This window comes from Rana temporaria, chromosome 5 (genome assembly GCF_905171775.1).
Source record: "Rana temporaria chromosome 5, aRanTem1.1, whole genome shotgun sequence".
NCBI classification, from domain to species: domain Eukaryota; kingdom Metazoa; phylum Chordata; class Amphibia; order Anura; family Ranidae; genus Rana; species Rana temporaria.
In genome coordinates, this window is record NC_053493.1 from 413,986,744 (window position 1) to 414,010,743 (window position 24,000).

At 50.3% G+C, this 24,000-nt stretch overlaps 1 protein-coding gene across 20 annotated transcripts in view; it reads left to right on the forward strand.

The window, feature by feature from the left end:
- Nucleotides 1-24,000, forward strand: part of PLEC (plectin) — a 353,372-nt gene that overhangs the window by 245,917 nt on the left and 83,455 nt on the right. For 14 of the 20 annotated variants that reach the window (XM_040355112.1, XM_040355118.1, XM_040355098.1 and 11 more), the window contains 4 exons: nt 3,052-3,087; nt 12,706-12,783; nt 15,739-15,831; nt 21,402-21,568. In XM_040355112.1, the coding sequence (XP_040211046.1) occupies nt 3,052-3,087; nt 12,706-12,783; nt 15,739-15,831; nt 21,402-21,568 (374 nt within the window). The remainder of the gene's footprint in view (nt 1-3,051; nt 3,088-12,705; nt 12,784-15,738; nt 15,832-21,401; nt 21,569-24,000) is intronic. The other 6 variants (XM_040355104.1, XM_040355100.1, XM_040355101.1 and 3 more) reach the window with 1 other exon arrangement.

Here is a 24,000-nt window from a genome sequence, read left to right on the forward strand (position 1 = left end):
AAAAATTGTCTCCTTTAAGAGGCTGGGCGGGACTGACGTTTTGACGTCACTTCCGCCCAGCAGAGCTATGGGGACGGGCGAAGGAGATTTTTCCTTCAGTCGCAATCTCCTCCGCCGCTACTGACCGCTCTGGTAAGCGGCGGAGGGCGCGGGAGGGAGGGGGGCCCCTCTCCCGCCACCGATAACGGCAATCTCGCGGCGAATCTGCCGCAGAGACCGCCGTTATCGTGTACCAGACCGCGCACACTAAAGATTGATACCTCGGTTGTGGCAGCAGCTGCTGCCGTTACCGAGATATCAATCTTTAAAAAATGGACGTACATCGTCGTGCGCAGGTCTGGAAGTGGTTAATGTGCGCCGCGTGTAGGGAAGCCCGTTCACGTGAATGCGCTGCCCTACGCAAATGACCAAAAGCAGCTCCAGAACCTTTTTTGGTTGTGGACTATTGGGCGTCTTTTTTTAGTGCACATTTTGTCAAGCGGCAAAACGCCCATCTGCTACCCGCACCTGGGGTGCCATTAACAATGGCCCCTGCAAAAAAGAAGAAAGGTTGGTGCCATGGAGGTAAACTAAAGTATTGTATTATTGCATGTGAAACAGCAGTCAAAAAGAAAGCCAACGCGTTTCGGCCGTCAGGCCTTAATCATGGCGAAGGCCTGATGGCCGAAACGCGTTGGTTCTTTTTTGACTGTTGTTCAGATGCAATTGGCAAAGTTTTACCCAGCTTCCGTGGCTCCAGCCTTTCTCCTTATTTGCATGGACCATATGGAGGTTGGCAGAGACTTCACAGGCTGGGTGGCGTGTTCCTGAGGCTCACCAGGCATTACACAGGAGGTAATTTAAGGTGGTGGTTAATATTTAGCAGTGTTTTACTGACACACGGACCCAATATAGCTGATGCCAGTGCCATGTTAATAAACATGTACAAGGCACCCCCCCCCTCCTCCCCTGAGGGAGATACATTGTGGGTAGTAAAATAATTAATTTGATTTTATTACAGGGAGGGGTTGGTAAAAAAAAATAGAAATGCTTCCTAAATATTGACTAAGTGCTCCTCCTATTTCCAGCGAGAGAGCTGCTGGCTGTTGGCTACCGGGGAACGCCGCGTCCCAGCTGGGTGCCACTCAAACACCTTCCCCTGGTGCCCGCTGTACGGAGCTGCTGATTAATGTGCCCAGGGCGCTCCCTAGGCGGCAGCGCTGTACATTGAATGCTTGTTTGTACGAAGCCTGTAGTAGTTTAGTGCAGAGAAGACCAAAGTCCGATATAGTGCCAACATATCATGTAGCACTGTACACAGAGGGGGAGAGGCCACATATAGCACCCACATAATCTGTAGCAATGTACAATGGGGAGGAGAGGCCTGATGTAGCACCAACATATTCTGTAGCGCTGTACAATGGGGAAGAGAGGCCACATATAGCACCCACATATTCTGTAGCAATGTACAATGGGGAGGAGAGGCCTGATATAGCACCCACATATTCTGTAGCAATGTACAATGGGGAGGAGAGGCCTGATGTAGCACCAACATATTCTGTAGCGCTGTACAATGGGGAAGAGAGGCCACATATAGCACCAACATATTCTGTAGCACTGTACAATGGGGAGGAGAGGCCTGATATATCGCCAACATATTCTGTAGCACTGTACAAAGGGGAGAAGAGGCCTGATATAGCACCAACATATTCTGTAGCAATGTATAACAGGGAGTAGAGGCCTGATATAGCACCAACATATTCTGTAGCGCTGTACAATGGGGAGGAGAGGCCACATATAGCACCCACCTATTCTGTAGCAATGTACAAAAGAGAGGAGAGGCCTGATATATCACCAACATATTCTACAGCGCTGTACAATGGGGAGAAGAGGCCTGATATATCGCCAACATATTCTGTAGCAATGTACAATGGGGAGGAGAGGCCTGATATATCGCCAACATATTCTGTAGCACTGTACAAAGGGGAGAAGAGGCCTGATATAGCACCAACATATTCTATAGCGATGTACAATGGGGAGGAGAGGCCACATATAGCACCCACATATTCTATAGCAATGTACAATGCAGAGGCGAGGCCTGATATAGCACCAACATATTCTATAGCGCTGTACAATAGGGAGAGAGAAAAGGCCTGATATAGCACCAACATAGTCTGTAGCATTGTACAATGGAGAGAGAAGAGGCTTGATATAACACCCAACATATTCTGTAACAATGTACAAGGGGGAGAGAGAAAAGGCCTGATAGAACACCAACATATTCTGTAGCAATGTACAAAGGGGAGAAGAGGCCTGATATATCTCCAACATATTCTGTAGCACTGTACAAAAGAGAGGAGAGACCTGATATAGCACCAACATATTCTGTAGCGCTGTACAATGGGTAGTAGAATGTGAGGCATGCGGGTGTAGCCCCTCCTCCCTCAGACGTCTGTCCCGTAGGGCTGGGAGGCGTATTGTGGCCCCTGAAGGGACTCCACAGGTGTCGGTCCTGTAAAATGGGACAATAACAGGAAGCGGGGAGGTCAGGAATTCAGACTCCGGCCCGACCAGTCCTGTGTGCAGAAAACTGTTTACACCCCAGACAAAGCGCGGCGCTCCTCTGAATAAAGCTGTGTGTACTTTGCAGGTAGGTCTTCCTCCCGGCACACAATGGTATCAGATGGTGGGAAGCTATTTTCAGATTGCAGGGTGAAAGAGGGGCGGAGGGCGGATAGGGACAACAGGTAGGCCGACACCTGTAAAATAAAAAAAATAAAGGCCCAGCATGGCTGCAGGTCAGAGGTGGTGAGGGGTGATGGGACTTGTAGTTCAGGTCATACAATAGAAGGGGATCACATGGAGGGTGAACTGGACACATAATCTCTCACAAGCCATCACCATCATCATCCGCATCCTCTCTTTAACCTATTAACACTTCTTCTGCTCGGATAAATCCCTCCTTTCTCTCTCTCCCCCTTTATCTCCCCTCCTCCTCCTCCTGTGCTGGACTCTGCCCTGACCTTTGCCCTGTGCCCTTTGCTCCCTTCTTGCACTGCTCTTGCTGGGTAGCCGAGGGAACGGGACGTTATCCGGAACTTGCGGTTGGTGAGTGCCAAAGGGCCCCCGTGTCTGCACCCAGCATGTTGTTTTTATTTTATTTACCATGGCATGCTGCTCTGCCAATGGCTGGCCACCGGTGTGATGTCACTTCCTGAAACTACACGGGGCGTGATGACGTCGCCCCGCTTACTACAACAAGGTGCCCCCTTATACAGAAGGTAGACTTCCCTATCATGGTGTCCTCGTGACCTGCATGTTCCCAGTTTTGTCTTCTGCAGCATCTCCCCAGCCTACAATATGTATCATGTCCACACTCTCTGACCCTCATCTCCTCCTCTATTGGGTCTGCAGTCTCTGACGGTCCTCCCAAGCACTACATATATTGACCATTATGTTGGCCCTTTGGTGATGTCAGGGCCAGCATTTGAGACCCCCTTTAGCTCATAAGTTGACAACCACTGCTCTACAGACTTCATAATTCCAAAGAAAATGCCCTCAGAAAAAAAATCAAATGCTGCTAACTTTATTCGCTTAGACACCATGAACAGAATCTCCACCTAGGGCAGTGATGGTGAACCTTGGCACCCCAAAAACTATATTTCCCATGATGCTCATGCACTCTGCAGTGTAGTTGAGCATCATGGGAAATGTAGTTCCAAAATATCTGGGGTGCCAAGGTTCACCATCACTGACCTAGGACCTCCTTCTGATGCTATTCACCTACAAGGATGGTAATAATCGTAGAGGCCTTGTGGGTGAAACGCATCAGAAGGAGGAGGTCCCAGGTGGCCATTTCAGGTGTCAAGATGAATAAAGGTACCAGCATTTGAATTGGAATGAGTGCAACTAGCCTTTTCCTTTTTGGATTTGTACAGTCTGTAGGTCACAGCATGAACCCATGATGATGTCCTAGAACTGAACTTTCCACAAGGGTGACTCCATTGAGGGCTTGGGAGTAGTGGACCCCATAGCATGAACTAAATGTTTTAAGATCTCAAGATGGCTCAGTAATGTTGAGGTCATAAAATAATGGCCCCTTTTCTGCTGCTGTCACTGATGGTGGTCTTTAAAGAGAAGTCCACCATCCTACTGTGAAGCATGGTGGTGGATCTCTGTTTCTAAGGTATGCAAGCTATGACAGCATGGGGAACCTAGGTAAAATTGATGGCAAGGTGAATGCAGCATATTATCAGCAATTCCTATAGGAATTGGCATTCATCAGTCCCAGAAAACTGCATATGACCATTATCTGAAGCTCAAGGTTGGTCAACTTGAGCTTTGAGCTTCAGATAATAGTCATATGCAGTTTTCTGGGACTGATTTCTGTTTCAACGACTTCTTAGACCTTTTTGGACTTCTCCCGAGACCCTTTTCGACTTCTCCCGAGACCCTTTTCGACTTCTCCCGAGACCCTTTTCGACTTCTCCCGAGACCCTTTTCGACTTCTCCCGAGACCCTTTTCGACTTCTCCCGAGACCCTTTTCGACTTCTCCCGAGACCCTTTTCGACTTCTCCCGAGACCCTTTTCGACTTCTCCCGAGACCCTTTTCGACTTCTCCCGAGACCTTTTTCGACTTCTTCCTAGACCTTTTTCGACTTCTTCCGAGACCTTTTTCGACTTCTTCCGAGACCTTTTTCGACTTCTTTCTAGTCCTTTTTCGACTTCTTCCTAGACCTTTTTTCGACTTCTTCCTAGACCTTTTTCGACTTCTTCCTGGACCCTTTTCGACTTCTCCCGAGACCCTTTTCGACTTCTCCCTAGACCTTTTTCGACTTCTTCCTAGACCTTTTTCGACTTCTTCCGAGTCCTTTCTCGACTTCTTCCTAGACCTTTTTCGACTTCTTCCTAGACCTTTTTCGACTTCTTCCTAGACCTTTTTCGGCTTCTTCCGAGTCCTTTCTCGACTTCTTCCGAGACCTTTTTTCGACTTCTCTTGAAAGGTGGCATTAAAATTGATACTCCACATGTGACATGTACACATTTTGTCATGTTCTCTCACTGGAAGAACAAATGGATATATTTATTGATGTGAAGACAGTGGTCCCCTATATGTACAGCCACACCCACAGAATAGTTCTGTCTTATCCGAAACTTCTGGAACACAACTATACATTTAAATCCCAGTGGACCAATACAGACTGCACCTGTACAGGTAACGTTTCTTGCCCATGTGACCGGCATTACGGGGGGCACCTTCCTCCTCTCAGGGTGACATCACACCAAGCCAGCCTTATAAGGCCAAAGCTAAAACCTATGCTAACATGTGATTGGTGTTTTTATTGTGTTGGATGTATGTGGATTGGCTGAAGTTGCATGATGTTCAAGAATAAATTAATTCCACACCCCCCCTCCCCCCATGGACGCCTTGCACGAGGAATAGTGAGAAAAACAAGAACTTCAGAAACAACGGAAAGAGGTCCAGGGACCCCAGGTGCTTTGGGGGTCCCCCTGACTGTCACCGCAAGACCCGTGGGGGTGACACCCCTCGCTTACATCACACATTGGGTGAAGGAAACCGATATTGACTGACAAGTGTCCTAGATGTAGACCCAAAGGTTGATGTTTGTAGGAAACGTTTCTTCTCCCTAGAGATCCTCTAGAATAGACTATCCCTCTAGTAGGGATGACTACCACACACACCATTAGAAAACCCAACCTGGAAACACATCAAAGACAATATGGAACGGCAAGTATTTTTAAATTGTTGCACAGCCCCCACTTGATTATAGCCTCCACTCTGCCCGAACCAGGTAATCCTGAATTTCAATGCAGCTTCATCGATTTGCCGCTGGTCACAAATAGAATAATTGAACTCTATTTAGTCTTGATGTTCCTCAGAGTCGCCCAATTATTGAGCATTCCCTGAATTTTTCTGTCATTGTCCGGGGACAGGGCCACGCCGACCAATGACTATAGTCATGTTCCAAATTGATCGGGATCATCAATAATCTGCTGTGGGCGGAGTTTAATCACCAAATTATGTCAGATTGTTCATAATTTCAGGCCCAGAATTTTCCAGGATTAGCACCAATCACGGCTTGCGGTCTGACGGGTTTTATTTCTGGGATTGCACTGATGTAATTTTCACAAATGATGTAATCCTCTTAAAGGAAAAGAGGCTGGGGATGAGTGAGACATATGCCGGGCAGATGTAAAAGAACAGCGCCCCCTCTAGGCACCTCCCAGCTTAGAGTTGGGGGCTCGTCCGGGAGCAAGGGGCATAATAGATCTTAATCATACAGTACAGGACACTGCTTGTGTTTTCATAGACCAGTGATGGGGAACCTCGGCACCCCAGATGTTTTGGAACTACATTTCCCATGATGCTCAACTACACTGCAAAGTGCATGAGCATCATGGGAAATGGAGTTCCAAAACATCTGGGTTGTCAAGGTTCACCATCACTGTCAAAGACTATGGGTTATAAGCTGCTACCTTGGTGATTGGACACTGGGGAAAAAAAACGTTGTATTCCCCGATCATCCATTGAAGGACACATTTTTGAACCCTTATTAAGCTTTATAAGATTACACTGCCCCCTGCAGGAGAAATGTTCTCCTGTATTTGGCAGTCTAGTCTGTTAATACCATCAAGCTGTGTCACTAAATGGACTCGGAGAAAAGGATTTCACTGGGAGTACAACGAACGAATCCTCTACTGTCCATTGTGGGGGGACACGGCTCGATGGTATTGGAAAACATGGGGTTATGCTGACGCCTACAGTAAAGGATTTCTCCTGCAGGTGGCAGTATAACCCTACATTGCGCTGTGCCCCTTAATGAGCTGCGAGACGAGTAGTTTACAGGGAGTGCAACAATCCTATTTTTCTCTTTCATCCTGTGAGGGACGCGGCTTCGTGGTGTTGAGCAGTGTAGGGTTATACTGCCGCCCAGTGCCGAGACAAGGTCATCTAGAATAGAGCCTGGGGCGAACATGCCAAATTGTGCACCCCCCCCCCCCCCCCAAGATGTATGAGCATTGTGTGTCTAATCTGCATGCTCACCCCAAAGCATAAATTCCCCCATTTCCCCCAGCACTAATCTACCCCCCTGCGGAAATTCCCCCTCCCTCGGCACAAATCTGCCCCCCTGCTGAAATTCCCTCTCCCAGCACAAATCTGCTAAAATTCCCTCTCCCAGCACAAATCTGCCCCCTGCTGAAATTCCCCCTCCCCCAGCACAAATCTGCCCCCCTGCTGAAATTCCCCCTCCCCCAGCACAAATCTGCCCCCCTGTTGAAATTCCCCCTCTCCCAGCACAAATCTGCCCCCCTGCTGAAATTCCCTCTCCCAGCACAAATCTGCCCCCTGCTGAAATTCCCCCTCTCCCAGCACAAATCTGCCCCCCCTGCTGAAATTCCCCCTCCCCCAGCACAAATCTGCCCCCCTGTTGAAATTCCCCCTCTCCCAGCACAAATCTGCCCCCCTGCTGAAATTCCCTCTCCCAGCACAAATCTGCAGAAATTCCCTCTCCCAGCACAAATCTGCCCCCTGCTGAAATTCCCCCTCTCCCAGCACAAATCTGCCCCCCCTGCTGAAATTCCCCCTCCCCCAGCACAAATCTGCCCCCCCTGCTGAAATTCCCTCTCCCAGCACAAATCTGCTGAAATTCCCTCTCACAGCACAAATCTGCCTCCCTGCTGAAATTCCGCCTCCCAGCACAAATCTGCCTCCCTGCTGAAATTCCGCCTCCCAGCACAAATCTGCCCCCCTGCTGAAATTCCGCCTCCCAGCACAAATCTGCCCCCCTGCTGAAATTCCGCCTCCCAGCACAAATCTGCCCCCCTGCTGAAATTTCCCCTCCCAGCACAAATCTGCCCCCTGCTGAAATTTCCTCTCCCAGCACAAATCTGCCCCCATGCTGAAATTCACCCTTCCCCAGCACAAATCTGCCCCCCTGCTGAAATTCACCCTTCCCCAGCACAAATCTGCCCCCCTGTTGAAATTTCCCCTCCCAGCACAAATCTTTGCCCCCCAGCTCAAATTTTTATTTTCTCACTCCAAATATATCCCCCCTTCCAGAATAATACCCCACAATCATTCCTGCCAGTACAAATCCCCCCCCCCCAAACAAAAAAATATTCCCCCTCCACCATATTACTTTTATAGCACAAACCCCCCCAAATCGCCACTCCTAGCACAAATCCCCCCCCCCCTCCCCATCACCATTCCCAGCACACAAACCTAAATTTGCCTTCCTAGAACAATTCTTAGGCTGGATTCACACCTATGGCAGTTTTAGTGCTTTTTGCAGATTTGCACTGCAATCCATTTAGCATGGTTTAACACGTTCTGTAGTGCAAATCTGCAAAATACAAAAAGCACTAAAAATGCATAAGTTTAAATCCAGCCTTACCCCTGCCAACACAAAATAACCCCCACCCCAATCTTCTTGTGATGCCCCTACACCGCACATTAAACCACAGTGCCCAGGGTAGCCGTTCTTCTTGCTCACCCCTGGTTACTGGCCTGCTGCCACCTGCAGGAGAAACCCCGTTTTTATTATTTACTTTTTATATATATTAAAATTATTAAAGATTATTATTGAAAATCTCTTATTAATCCACCATTGGTTGGGACTCTGCAAGGATCATGTTACAAATAACAAAAGGCAATAATTAACCAAGGGCCCATCTCTGCGGTGATCTGATGCGGGGGCCCATCTCTGCGGTGATCTGATGCAGGGGCCCATCTCTGCGGTGATCTGATGCAGGGGCCCATCTCTGCGGTGATCTGATGCGGTGGCCCATCTCTGCGGTGATCTGATGCGGGGGCCCATCTCTGCGGTGATCTGATGCAGGGGCCCATCTCTGCGGTGATCTGATGCAGGGGCCCATCTCTGCGGTGATCTGATGCAGGGGCCCATCTCTGCGGTGATCTGATGCAGGGGCCCATCTCTGCAGAGATCTGATGCGGGGGCCCATCTCTGCGGTGATCTGATGCAGGGGCCCATCTCTGCGGTGATCTGATGCAGGGGCCCATCTCTGCGGTGATCTGATGCAGGGGCCCATCTCTGCGGTGATCTGATGCAGGGGCCCATCTCTGCGGTGATCTGATGCAGGGGCCCATCTCTGCGGTGATCTGATGCAGGGGCCCATCTCTGCAGAGATCTGATGCGGGGGCCCTTCTCTGCAGAGATCTGATGCGGGGGCCCATCTCTGCAGAGATCTGATGCGGGGGCCCATCTCTGCAGAGATCTGATGCGGGGGCCCATCTCTGCAGAGATCTGATGCGGTGGCCCATCTCTGCAGAGATCTGATGCGGGGCCCCATCTCTGCGGTGATCTGATGCGGGGGCCCATCTCTGCAGAGATCTGATGCAGGGGCCCATCTCTGCAGAGATCTGATGCGGGGCCCCATCTCTGCGGTGATCTGATGCGGGGGCCCATCTCTGCAGAGATCTGATGCAGGGGCCCATCTCTGCAGAGATCTGATGCAGGGGCCCATCTCTGCGGTGATCTGATGCAGGGGCCCATCTCTGCGGTGATCTGATGCAGGGGCCCATCTCTGCGGTGATCTGATGCAGGGGCCCATCTCTGCGGTGATCTGATGCGGGGGCCCATCTCTGCGGTGATCTGATGCGGGGGCCCATCTCTGCAGAGATCCGATGCGGGGGCCCATCTCTGCAGAGATCCGATGCGGGGGCCCATCTCTGCGGTGATCTGATGCAGGGGCCCATCTCTGCGGTGATCTGATGCAGGGGCCCATCTCTGCGGTGATCTGATGCAGGGGCCCATCTCTGCGGTGATCTGATGCGGGGGCCCATCTCTGCGGTGATCTGATGCGGGGGCCCATCTCTGCAGAGATCTGATGCGGGGGCCCTTCTCTGCAGAGATCTGATGCGGGGGCCCTTCTCTGCAGAGATCTGATGCGGGGGCCCTTCTCTGCAGAGATCTGATGCGGGGGCCCATCTCTGCAGAGATCTGATGCGGGGGCCCATCTCTGCAGAGATCTGATGCGGGGGCCCATCTCTGCAGAGATCTGATGCGGGGGCCCTTCTCTGCAGAGATCTGATGCGGGGGCCCATCTCTGCAGAGATCTGATGCGGGGGCCCATCTCTGCAGAGATCTGATGCGGGGGCCCATCTCTGCGGTGATCTGATGCGGGGGCCCATCTCTGCAGAGATCTGATGCGGGGGCCCATCTCTGCAGAGATCTGATGCGGGGGCCCATCTCTGCAGAGATCTGATGCGGGGGCCCATCTCTGCAGAGATCTGATGCGGGGGCCCATCTCTGCAGAGATCTGATGCGGGGGCCCATCTCTGCAGAGATCTGATGCGGGGGCCCATCTCTGCAGAGATCTGATGCGGGGGCCCATCTCTGCAGAGATCTGATGCGGGGGCCCATCTCTGCGGGGATCTGATGCGGGGGCCCATCTCTGCGGTGATCTGATGCAGGGGCCCATCTCTGCGGTGATCTGATGCGGGGGCCCATCTCTGCGGTGATCTGATGCGGGGGCCCATCTCTGCAGAGATCTGATGCGGGGGCCCATCTCTGCAGAGATCTGATGCGGGGGCCCATCTCTGCAGAGATCTGATGCGGGGGCCCATCTCTGCAGAGATCTGATGCGGTGGCCCATCTCTGCAGAGATCTGATGCGGGGGCCCATCTCTGCAGAGATCTGATGCGGGGGCCCATCTCTGCAGAGATCTGATGCGGGGGCCCATCTCTGCAGAGATCTGATGCGGGGGCCCTTCTCTGCAGAGATCTGATGCGGTGGCCCATCTCTGCAGAGATCTGATGCGGGGGCCCATCTCTGCAGAGATCTGATGCGGGGGCCCATCTCTGCAGTGATCTGATGGGAGATGTGGCCCTTTGCCCTCACAATCGTGTGAATTATGTGGATTTTATTATAATATTTGTCGTTCAGCCGCAATACAAGGCGGAGGAGGCGCAGGGATGGCGGCTCGGTGTGAAAGGCCATTTCCTCCGTGCAATCCACCTTCTGAAAATCTTTCCTCTCCTCTTCTGAAAGGAAACGTCTTTCTATAGGGTGGACGTCCATGGGATTTCCTGAATGTCCCTTTATGACTCTGGAAATAACACGGAATTCTCACACGCTCTTTTGTTCCCATTACTGCCTAGCAATTAATTTTATCTTTATTACTTACAAAACTTGGCAACAGAACAGGATATGTATATAAATATACATTTTAACATTATATATATATATATATATATATATATTGTAAACACATTTTAAAAATGAAATATAGAATCTGTATTTTTTTTATATACGCACTAAAGAATAAAGGGTAATATATTATTTATTTATAATATATTTAGAATATATATATATGATTGGACGAAGCCGTACTATATACACTAAAGAATAAAGGGTAATATATTATTTATTTAGAATATATATATATATATACACACTAAAGAATAAAGGGTAATATATATATATATATATATATATATATATATATATATATATATATATATATATATATATATATATTGTTTTTAAATCTCTTATAAAGGGAAAAAAATTGATGTTTTTTTTTTCTCTTTATAATAAAAATAAATAAAAAATAATTTTTATATATATATAATTTCTAAAATGTAAACACATTTTTAAACATTTTAAAAATGAATTATAAAATCTCTATTTTTTTAATATACACCATAGAATAAAGGACAATATCATTATTTATTATTATTATATTATATATATATATATTTTAATTTCTTATGAGAATTGTATATATTCTCTTTATAATGGATTTAAAAAATATAAACTTCTCTCTCTATATATATATATATATATATAGAGAGAGAGAGAGAAGAAGTTTATATTTTTTAAATCCATTATAAAGAGAATATATACAATTCTCATAAGAAATGAAAATATATATATATAAAGGAAAAATGCCACCAAAATAAGAGATATGTAGATACAATGTATCTTTTTTCCGCGCTAATGCAGTACATTTGTTACTTTAGTCGACAAAAAAAAAACAAACACTGCACATCCACTCCTTTTTTAAATTTGTATCCCAAAAACTTTATTGCAAAGTGCTAGGGGGACTTATTTATGACAAAATCCCCATTGAGGTGAAACGCGTTGGCTCAAGATCTAATGGAGATATATATATATATATATATATATATATAGATATTTGTTCATGACCCCAAAAACAACAATATAATATATTTTAGCTTATCCGTCCTTAGTTACAGTGGTTGCATTTAATTTTCTTTCCCCCTCCCCATTATTCTCATCACACGGGAAAAGCAGTGATCCCCACACATAGTCCGTGTCCCCTGTGATCAGACATTTGTGGGGGGCTCCCGCACCTGTAGATCAGTGGTCACTAGGTGGCGCCATGCAGCATTTTCCATCCAGGACGTGATTGGACGAAGCCGTACTAATGTTTGATGAATCCTCAGGAGACTAACTCGCTGCGTTTTGTGGGCCGGTGCGTCCTCATGAGTCACGAGTACACCACCAGCATGCCGCCCCCCACACCCCCGGTGTGCCGCCCGGTGTTCAGCCCCCCCCTCCCAGTGTGTGCCGCCCAGTGTTCAGCCCCCCCCCCTCCCAGTGTGTGCCGCCCGGTGTTCAGCCCCCCTCCCAGTGTGTGCTTGTATTGAGGTATGTGTGTCGGGGGTGTCTCCTATGATGGTTCCTCGCTGACCGTTCTTTTATCTTGTTTTGCAGCCCCGGGAGAAAGGCCGCATGCGCTTCCATAAGCTGCAGAATGTACAGATTGCCCTGGATTTCCTGAAGCTGCGCCAGGTAAGGTGCCCTCCATGTATGACTCTTTTATTATCCGCTGTACTGAAGATGCTTTACTCTGATTTCACTGCACACTGTGAGCTTCTCATAATGTGTATTAGAAGCTGCAGCAAGTCATTTTTTTAGCTGGAGGACATCCAGCATCACCTAGCACTTTCCTCCCGCTCCTTTCATTCGTTGGTTTTTAGTTCCGTAGAGGTTCAGCATCACCTAGGACAGTGATGGTGAGCATAGGCGTGCGCAGGGGGTGTGCCAGGTGTGCCTGGGCACACCATAATCACCCTGTGCGGTGCAGATTCCTCCTGACGATATTTCACCAAAGCCCCCCAATGGGGCTCCTAAAAAAAAAAAACGACTTACACCGTCCACTGCCCAACTGACGCCAACCTCTGCCCTGCTGACGCCAACCTCTGCCCTGCTGACGCCAACCTCTGCCCTGCTGACGCCAACCTCTGCCCTGCTGACGCCAACCTCTGCCCTGCTGACGCCAACCTCTGCCCTGCTGACGCCAACCTCTGCCCTGCTGACGCCAACCTCTGCCCTGCTGACGCCAACCTCTGCCCTGCTGACGCCAACCTCTGCCCTACTGACGCCAACCTCTGCCCTACTGACGCCAACCTCTGCCCTACTGACGCCAACCTCTGCCCTACTGACGCCAACCTCTGCCCTACTGACGCCAACCTCTGCCCTACTGACGCCAACCTCTGCCCTACTGACGCCAACCTCTGCCCTACTGACGCCAACCTCTGCCCTACTGACGCCAACCCCTGCCCTACTGACGCCAACCTCTGCCCTACTGACGCCAACCTCTGCCCTACTGACGCCAACCTCTGCCCTACTGACGCCAACCTCTGCCCTACTGACGCCAACCTCTGCCCTACTGACGCCAACCTCTGCCCTACTGACGCCATCTATGTTTTAATACATTTGGGGTGCACACCCTAATGCAATAAGCTGTGCACACCTATGATGGTGAGCCTTGACACCCCGGATGTTTTGGAACTACATTTCCCATGATGCTCCTGCCCTCTGCAGTGTGGTTGAGCATCATGGGAAATGTAGTGAAAACATCTGGGGTGCCGAGGTTCCCCATCACTGACCTAGGGGAGGTCTGCTTGTGAATTCAGTCTGCCTTAGGACCGTCCACTCCTCCAGACTGACACCCACCCATCCAGGCATTTGTTTTTTATATTTGCATAACTCCTCCCAAGAGCCCGCCCACTGCTTGTATCAGGACTGAGGGCTCTTGAGGAGTACTGAGGCGGGGTGTTTTATTAACAATGTCATTATCTTGTTGGTTGGTAGTAGTACAGAGAAGGCCCCCCCAGAGCACCCCTTTTACTTACCCGAGCCCGATCGTTACGGGGACGAGCAGAGCAGCTCCAGCAGCTGTCTCGGGTCCTCATTGGATAGATTGATAGCAGCAGGAGCCATTGGCACTGGAGTCGGGGGGGGGGGGGGGGGGGCCGAGTCCTGTTGTCTGTGTCAATGGACGCAGCAGCAGGACTCAGGAGCATGCCCACATGAGTGCCTTCATGGAACGCGTCTCTCCGTGGGGGGCATTGGAGAATCGGAGGAGTGTCGCCGGGGGACACCAGAAAAGGAGGTTTGGGGCCACTCGGTGCAAAACCCTTGCACAGAGGAGGTAAGTACGGCATGTTTGTTATTTAAACAGAAAAAAAAACCTTTTACAATCCCTTTTAAAGCGGAGTTGCACCCAAAATAGAACTTCCGCTTTTTCCAGTCCCCCCCCCCCCCTCCCGTGTCACATTTGGCACATTTCAGGGGGGAGAGGGGAGCAGATACCTGTCTAATCCAGGTATTTTTCTCCCACTTATGGGCATAGAACTCGAGCCACCCATGGGTATCTACGCCACTTTTGGTGCCTTCTCCGCCCCCCCCCCCCCCCCGCTGCTGACTTTTAATAATTGGAGACTTGCCTGTCCAGGGTGCCCGCGATGTGGCCAGCGGAAGCCGAGCCATCTCTGGTCTCTCGGCTGCCCAGCCACCATCCTCAGTGAGGAAATCGGGAAGTGAAGCTTTGCGGCTTCACTGCCCGGTTCCCTCCTGCGCATCCTGCTGTGTTCTGGGACCAGTGTGTTTCCCAAAAGACAGCGGGGGGGGGGCTTGAAAATATCACAGAACCTGGCCTCAGTAGTAGTCAGCAGTGGGCTGGCTCCTGGGTGGAGTTATATAAATGGTAAAGTGCCTTGATGGGTAGGTGGGTGTCAGTCTGGAGGGGTGGGTATTCCTAGGCCAGTGATGGTGAACCTTGGCACCCCAGATGTTGTGGAACTACATTTCCCATGATGCTCAACTACACTGCAGAGACCATGAGCATCATGGGAAATGTAGTTCCAAAACAAGTTCTCCATCACTGGCCTAGGCAGTCAGGAGCCCTTAAAATGTTATGTCTGGGATGGAAAGTGATTGGGGAAATCTTAAAATGGGGACAACTAAGAGAAAATGTCTTCTTCCTTTTTGGAGAGATTTCTTCTCACTTGGGTGCTCGGTACAGGAAGTGACGAGAAATCTCCCTAGTGGGGCACAAAAAGAAACAAATAGAGAGAGACCGAGATAAAAAAAGTAACAAGTGCTGAGATAAAATCATTTACGTAGATAAGCAATCACTTGCCTTCCATTTCGGGACATATGAGAGACGATTAGAGAATCAAGTGAATTATCTCTGAACGCTAATCGCCGATCGTTCATCATCTGTGTTTATCTTCGATCTGCTCCACTTCTTCTCAATGGGGCGGAGAAACGATCACAAGAAATGACGGCGTCCAATCTCTCGCCTCGTTGGGTTTTCGTTTTTGTGAAGGAGATTTCAGCAAAGAGTTGAATAAACAATATAATGCAGTGCGTTGTGCCGCCATGTTTTTTCTTGGACAGATGTCTGTTTTTTTTGTTTAAAGCTTTTGAGTTTTATTTGCTTGGTTGTCCCTCTTGCAGGTGAAACTTGTGAACATTCGAAATGACGACATCGCAGACGGGAACCCCAAGCTGACGCTGGGTTTAATATGGACCATAATCCTCCACTTCCAGGTAAATAATTGTGACGATGGAAGGGGTCGGGGGTGTAGGGGCTATGGTTGTCCAGGTCAGGGATGATGACACTATGGTGGCTCAGGTCAGGGATGATGACACTATGGTGGCTCGGGTCAGGGATGATGACACTATGGTGGCTCAGGTCAGGGATGATGACACTTAGGTGGCTCAGGGATGATGACACTATGGTGGCTCAGGGATGATGACACTATGGTTGTCCAGGTCAGGGATGATGACACTATGGTGGCTCAGGTCAGGGATGATGACACTATGGTGCCTCAGGGATGATGACACTATGGTGGCTCAGGGATGATGACACTATGGTGGCTCAGGGATGATGACACTATGGTGGCTCAGGGATGATGACACTATGGTGGCTCAGGGATGATGACACTATGGTGGCTCAGGGATGATGACACTATGGTGGCTCAGGGATGATGACACTATGGTGGCTCAGGTCAGGGATGATGACACTATGGTGGCTCAGGTCAGGGATGATGACACTATGGTGGCTCAGGTCAGGGATGATGACACTATGGTGGCTCAGGTCAGGGATGATGACACTATGGTGGCTCAGGTCAGGGATGATGACACTATGGTGGCTCAGGTCAGGGATGATGACACTATGGTGGCTCAGGTCAGGGATGATGACACTATGGTGGCTCAGGTCAGGGATGATGACACTATGGAGGCTCAGGTCAGGGATGATGACACTATGGTGGCTCAGGTCAGGGATGATGACACTATGGTGGCTCAGGGATGATGACACTATGGTGGCTCAGGTCAGGGATGATGACACTATGGTGGCTCAGGTCAGGGATGATGACACTATGGTGGCTCAGGTCAGGGATGATGACACTATGGTGGCTCAGGTCAGGGATGATGACACTATGGTGGCTCAGGTCGGGGATGATGACACTATGGTGGCTCAGGGATGATGACACTATGGTGGCTCAGGGATGATGACACTATGGTGGCTCAGGGATGATGACACTATGGGGGCTCAGGTCAGGGATGATGACACTATTGTGGCTCAAGTCAGGGATGATGACACTATGGTGGCTCAGGGATGATGACACTATGGGGGCTCAGGGATGATGACACTATGGGGGCTCAGGGAAGGGATGATGACACTATGGTGGCTCAGGTCAGGGATGACGACACTATGGTGGCTCAGGTCAGGGATGATGACACTATGGGGGCTCAGGTCAGGGAAGATGACACTATGGTGGCTCAGGTCAGGGATGATGACACTATGGCGGCTCAGGTCAGGGATGATGACACTATGGTGGCTCAGGTCAGGGATGATGACACTATGGGGGCTCAGGTCAGGGATGATGACACTATGGTGGCTCAGGTCAGGGATGATGACACTATGGGGGCTCAGGTCAGGGATGATGACACTATGGGGGATCAGGTAGGACGTGTGCTGGAGAAATGGTGGCCCAGGTCAGGTATGCTGGAGAAATGGTGGCCCAGGTCAGGTATGCTGGTGATATGCTGCATATGTTGTCTTGTCTGAAATGGTCTCCAGTTCCGTTCCAGAAAGGGATGTTTGTATAGGCAGCTTCCTCTTTCCTCCCCCCGTTTGGCGTTTCTTAGCTCAGCTGGTCAGGCTGGCACACATTATGTACCCTGTGCAGCTGGCGTGATCCACATATTGCAGGGTGCGGTCCGCAGTGACTCACCACCCTCCACACTTATCATTTCCTGACTTATTGGTGTATAGCGGGGGGGGGGGGGGGTACAGCCTGGCGGGAAGCTCTGCAAATGCAGTGTCTGCTCTGCACATAATATAGATATTATAGGTACTCTGTGGCCAGAAAAATTTAAACCCTGTTTTTCTTCGATCTGCTCCACTTCTTCTCAATGGGGCGGAGAAATGACGGCGTCCAATCTCTCTCCTCGTTGGGTTTTCATTTTTGTGAAGGAGCTTTCGGCAAAGAGTTAGATCAGGACAGGTGTACTAACTCTATAGCGGCCGAGTCGGGGATAGTTAACTCAAGTATTCTGTGGTTTATGATGGCCCAGTTCAGGGGTGTGGTGGCCCAGTTTAGGTTTGTCAGATATGATGGCTCTCAGGTCAGGTGTATCGAAGATATGGTGGCCTGGGTCATGTGTGTCAGGGGTATAGTAGTTCTCAGGTCAGCTGTTTTGGGAATATGGTGGCCCAAAATGGTCATGTCAGGGTTGTCAGTGACATGGTGGCCCAGACCAGGTGTGTGACTGAGATATAGGGCTCAGGTCAGTTGTGTCGGGGAAATGTTTGCCCAGTCAGGGTGTGGTTTGGGGGGTCAGGCAGGGTGTGTCGGGAATATGGTGGCTTGGGTAAGGAGTGTCATAGATATGGTGTAGACTTGGTGGGAAGGCGGGGTTAGGCAGTAGACTTGGTGGGAAGGCGGGTTTTTAGCGGTAGACTTAGTGGGAAGGCGGGTTTTGGCGGTAGACTTGGTGGGAAGGTGGGGTTGGGCGGTAGACTTGGTGGGAAGGCGGGGTTGGGCGGTAGACTTGGTGGGAAGGCGGGGTTGGGCGGTAGACTTGGTGGGAAGGCGGGGTTGGGCGGTAGACTTGGTGGGAAGGCGGGGTTGGGCGGTAGACATGGTGGGAAGGCGGGGTTGGGCGGTAGACTTGGTGGGAAGGCGGGGTTGGGCGGTAGACTTGGTGGGAAGGCGGGGTTGGGCGGTAGACTTGGTGGGAAGGCGGGGTTGGGCGGTAGACTTGGTGGGAAGGCGGGGTTGGGCGGTAGACTTGGTGGGAAGGCGGGGTTGGGCGGTAGACTTGGTGGGAAGGCGGGGTTGGGCGGTAGACTTGGTGGGAAGGCGGGGTTGGGCGGTAGACTTGGCGGGAAGGCGGGGTTGGGCGGTAGACTTGGTGGGAAGGTGGGTTTGGGTGGTAGAGTGAGCCCTGACACCTTGGGGAGGGACTCCGACTTGGAGGCCTTAGACAGGACCATCAACCTCAGGCATTTGGAAGCCTCAGTGATATATTTGTGTTTGTGTTAAATCCAGGGAAGCTGCTGGAGTCCTTCAAATCTAGAATGTCCATAAAGGCAGAAGGTGGTCCGCCATGGTCCTGAAGAGGGGTCTCTGTTTTTCCGACCAGCTGTCCTGTTATACCAGTGTGCAGGGTTTGGGTCCCTGCCAGGACTATGAGGCAGTGTCACATGTACATTGCAGATCACACACTGGGTGGATCATCCCAGAACACTTCCTGACGTCCCCGACATATGACTAACGGATGACTCGGCTTCTTATTTTTATTATTTCTCTTTTCTGTGTTTGTTTTTGCCCAAGAAAATGTAAAGCATGTGGAACAGTACCCACGTGGGGCATCACACATTCAGTATTCCGTGTCCCCAGCTTTAGATATTGCAGTATTTTTATTTTATTTTGAAAGTCACATGTTTGAGGAATACCCATCGAGGATGAGATACTCTTGGTGACTGCTCTTGTGTTACAAGAGACTGTTAGGGACTGCTCGTGGGTTAGGATAGACTATTCCTGACTGCTCGTGGGTTGTGGGAGACTGTCCTTACACTATAGGAGATTTCTAAAGACTGCTCTTATGTTACTGGACACCAATAGAGACTGGTCTGTCTGCTCTTATGTTACAAGAGACTGCTTTAGTGTTACTGGAGGCTTTTAGAGATTGATTTTCTGTTACAGGAGACTGCTAGGGACCTCACTTATAGTTATAATACAGGAGTCTGCTCTTCAGACCTGACTGTAACGGATCTTAATTTTGAAGGAAGTGTCTGAGATTGCTCTCATGTTACAGGAGACTGCTAGAGACATCTCTTTTATAATACAGGAGACTGCTTAAGTCTCTTATGTTCTTATGTTTTCTGAGACTTCTAGAGCCTGTTGGCTGCACTTTTGTTACAGGAGAGGCCAACCCCCCCCCCATACACTTGTAGTATGGCCCTCGCCCTGAGTCCCGGTGACCCCCCTCCTCCTTCAGCATTGGGTATGGTCAGGTTTGTGGCCACATTGGGGACAGATTTGGGGAAGGTCACGCGCCTGATGAATGGGTCCTACGTGGCTCCAAAACTGCACTTTTTTTATTTTTTTATACTATGTGATTTAAAGTTTTGGACTGAATTTTGGAGATCCCGGTGTGCTGGTGACACTTCCTTCTCCAAATTTGGGGAAGTGCCACCATTGTCATGTTTTGGGGGAAGGATCTTGGGGGATTGTGGTTCCTGGTCTGTACATGACCAGTCCCCTATGTATGGCAGATGATGGGGGTGGATGTGTAAGTCTGCTCTGGACATGCACTGGTGCTCTGGTGGGTGTGCACATCCTTGTCCTCTCTGTATGGCTGTTGATTGGGGGGCGTGCTGGAGACGGGGGTGCTGGTGATTGGGGGGGTGCTGGTGACTGGGGTGGTAATTGGGCGGTGATGGTGCCGATGATGGGGGTGGATGTGTATCTGGACATACTGGTGCTCTGGTGGGTATGCACATCCTTGTCATCCCTGTATGGCAGATGATTGGGGTGGTGGTGCTGTTGATTGGGGTGGTGATTGGGGGGGTGGTGCTGATGATGGGGGTGGATGTGTATGTCTGCTCTGGACATACACTGGTGCTCTGGTGGGTGTGCACATCCTTGTCCTCGCTGTATGGCAGATGATTGGGGTGGTGGTGCTGTTGGTTGGGGTGGTGGTGCTGTTGGTTGGGGTGGTGGTGCTGTTGATTGGGGTGGTGGTGCTGTTGATTGGGGTGGTGGTGCTGTTGATTGGGGTGGTGGTGCTCTTGATTGGGGTGATGGTGATTGGGGTGGTGGTGCTGGTGATTGGGGGGTGGTTCTGGTGATTGGGGGGTGGTTCTGGTGATTGGGTGGTGATTGGGGTGGGGGTGCTGTTGATTGGGGTGGGGGTGCCGGTGATTTGGGGTGGTGCTGGTGATTTGGGGTGGTGATGGGGGGGGGGGGTGATTGGGGTGGTGGTGCTGGTGATTGGGGTGGTGGTGCTGGTGATTGGGGTGGTGGTGCTGGTGATTTGGGGTGGTGCTGGTGATTTGGGGTGGTGCTGGTGATTTGGGGTGGTGATTGGGGGGTGGTGCTGGTGATTTGGGCTGGTGATTGGGGTGCTGTTGATTTGGGTGGGGGTGCTGTTGATTTGGGTGGGGGTGCTGTTGATTTGGGTGGGGGTGCTGTTGATTTGGGTGGGGGTGCTGTTGATTTGGGTGGGGGTGCTGTTGATTTGGGGTGGGTGCTGGTGATTTGGGGTGGTGATTGGGGGGTTGTGCTGGTGATTTGGGGTGGGGGTGCTGGTGATTGGGGTGGGGGTGCTGGTGATTGGGGTGGTGATGCCGGTGATTGGGGGGTGGTGGTGCTGGTGATTGGGGTGGTGATGCCGGTGATTGGGGGGGTGGTGCCGATGATTGGTGGTGGATGTGTATGTCTGCTCTGGACGTGCACTGCTGCTTTGGTGGATGTGCACGTCCTTGTCCCCTCTGTATGGCAGATGATTGGGGGTGGTGATAAGTGGGGTGGCGTCTCGCGCTCTGCCCACGTCCACGCACTGGTGGCTTCATTCTTTGACCTTTTCCTTTCCTCTGTTTCCAGATTTCGGACATTCAGGTCACCGGGCAATCTGAGGACATGACGGCCAAAGAGAAGCTCCTGCTCTGGTCACAGCGCATGACGGAAGGCTACCAGGGTCTGCGCTGCGACAACTTCACCAGCAACTGGCGGGACGGTCGCCTCTTCAACGCCATCATCCACCGACACAAGTGAGTACAGTGTGATCTCAGCATTGTCTTCCCCTCCCCCGGGACGGCTCTCTAACCCACATGAAGGAGAAGCACCTGGGGGGGGTATTGTGGGATTGGTTGATGGTTTCTAGCCCCGCCTCTGCTTGGCGAGGAATTTTATGCCCCAGGGGGGGCGCCGCAGATTTGAGAAATTCTTTTCGTTTTATGCTGGAGACTTGTCAGGGCGAGAATTGTGTCATCCTTCAATAAGACAGCAGCGGGTGTGTCTGCTCCTGCTAATACCGCTGCGTGCGTTCAGTCCTGCAGAGCATCGCGCACAGCTGAGTCATGGGGCTTTTGCAGAGCATCTCGGCTTGTAGAGGCGTCACGTGACCTCTGCAGAGGGTCTCTCCCGGTACAATGTATCCTACATTTCATCAACAAGGAATAGTCTGCAGATCTCTCTATCATAGATCAGAACACACACCTGCAGTACAGCAGGGTGCACAGGATGATCTGCAGAGCATTGCACTAGAAATACAATAGGGAGCACATGATGATTTGCGGAGCATCACACCAGAAGTGCAGCAGGGTGCACATAGTGATCTGCAGAGCATTGTACTGGCAGTACAGCATGGTGCACATAGTGACTGCAGAGCATTACACCAGAAGTACAGCAGCGTGCACATAGTGATCTGCAGAGCATTGTACTGGCAGTACAGCATGGTGCACATAGTGACTGCAGGGCAATACACCAGAAGTGCAGAGCATCGCACCCTAAGTAGAGCAGGGTACACATAATGAAATGCAGAGCATCAAACCTATCGTAAAGCAGGGTACACATGGTGATCTACAGAGCATCACACCAGCAATACAGCAGAGTAGACCTGGTGGGGTGCAGAACATCACATCAGCAATACAGCAGAGTACACATGGTGGGGTGCAGAGCATCTCACCAGCAATACAGCAGAGTACAAATGGTGGGGTGCAGAGCATCTCACCAGCAATACAGAAGAGTAGACCTGGTTGGGTGCAGAACATCACATCAGCAATACAGCAGAGTAGACCTGGTGGGGTGCAGAGCATCTCGCCAGCAATACAGCAGAGTACAAATGGTGGGGTGCAGAACATCACATTAGCAATACAGCAGAGTACACATTGTGGGGTGCAGAGCATCTCACCAGCAATACAGCAGAGTACACATGGTGGGGTGCAGAGCATCTCATCAGCAATACAGCAGAGTACACATGGTGGGGTACAGAGCATCTCACCAGCAATACAGCAGAGTACACATGGTGGGGTGCAGAGCATCTCACCAGAAATACAGCAGAGTACACATGGTGGGGTGCAGAGCATCTCACCAGCAATACAGCAGAGTAGACCTGGTGGGGTGCAGAGCATCTCACCGGCAATACAGCAGAGTACAAATGGTGGGGTGCAGAACATCTCACCAGCAATACAGCAAAGTACACATAGTGGGGTGCAGAGCATCTCACCAGCAATACAGCAGAGTACACATGGTGGGGTGCAGAGCATCTCACCAGCAATAGAGTAGACATAGTAAGGTGCGGAGAATCACACCCTCCGTACAGCAGAGTACACACAATGAGGTAATCTGCCTGCAGGGTGCACAAAGTGATCTGCAGAACATCTCACCTGGGGTCTATAAAAGCGGAGTGGCGTCCTGGCACATTTACTGTTAGGATTTTTTTGCTCTTGCCGTAACACGAAATTTTCCACCAGCCAAGAACAATGCTGAGCCGGAGACAATGTGTGTTCTGTATACATGTCTGTGCGGAGAAAGGAACCAGCCAGACTGTGGTCAGGAGTCTCTCCTACACCTATAGGGTCCCGTATATGTGTATGACCTGTGCAGGGACCCCTGAATACTTCTATCCACTTCCTGCAGTAATCTTTATACACCAATCACTGACCCAGACAAAGGGATATTCTATGTGCCGTAATGTTCATTTTCCCATCAATATAGGTAAGGGTTCTTTACTGTAAAAGCAGTGGAACGTCCTACCACAGGAGGTAGTAATGGCAAACACAATAACCAAATGTGGAAATGGTCTCACTCTCCTCCCTCTCCTTCCTCTCCTTCCTCTCCTTCCTCTCCTTCCTCTCCTTCCTCTCCTTCCTCTCTTTCCTCTCCTTCTTCTCCTTCTTCTCCTTCTTCTCCTTCTTCTCCTTCTCCTTCCTTTCCTTCTTCTCCTTCTATTCCTCCTCCTTCTTTTTCTCCTTTTTCTTTTTCCTTCTTTTTTCTTCTTCTTCTCCTTTTTCTTCTCCTCCTTGTTTTCTCCTTCTTTTCCTTCTCCTTCTCCTTCTTTTCCTTCTCCGTCTTCTCCTTCTCCTTCTTTTCCTTCTCCTTCTTTTCCTTCTTCTCCTTTTCCTTGTACTTTTCCTTCTACTTTTTTCTTCTCCTTTTTTCTTTCTTTGTCTCCTCCTCTTTCTTCTTTTCCTTCTTCTTT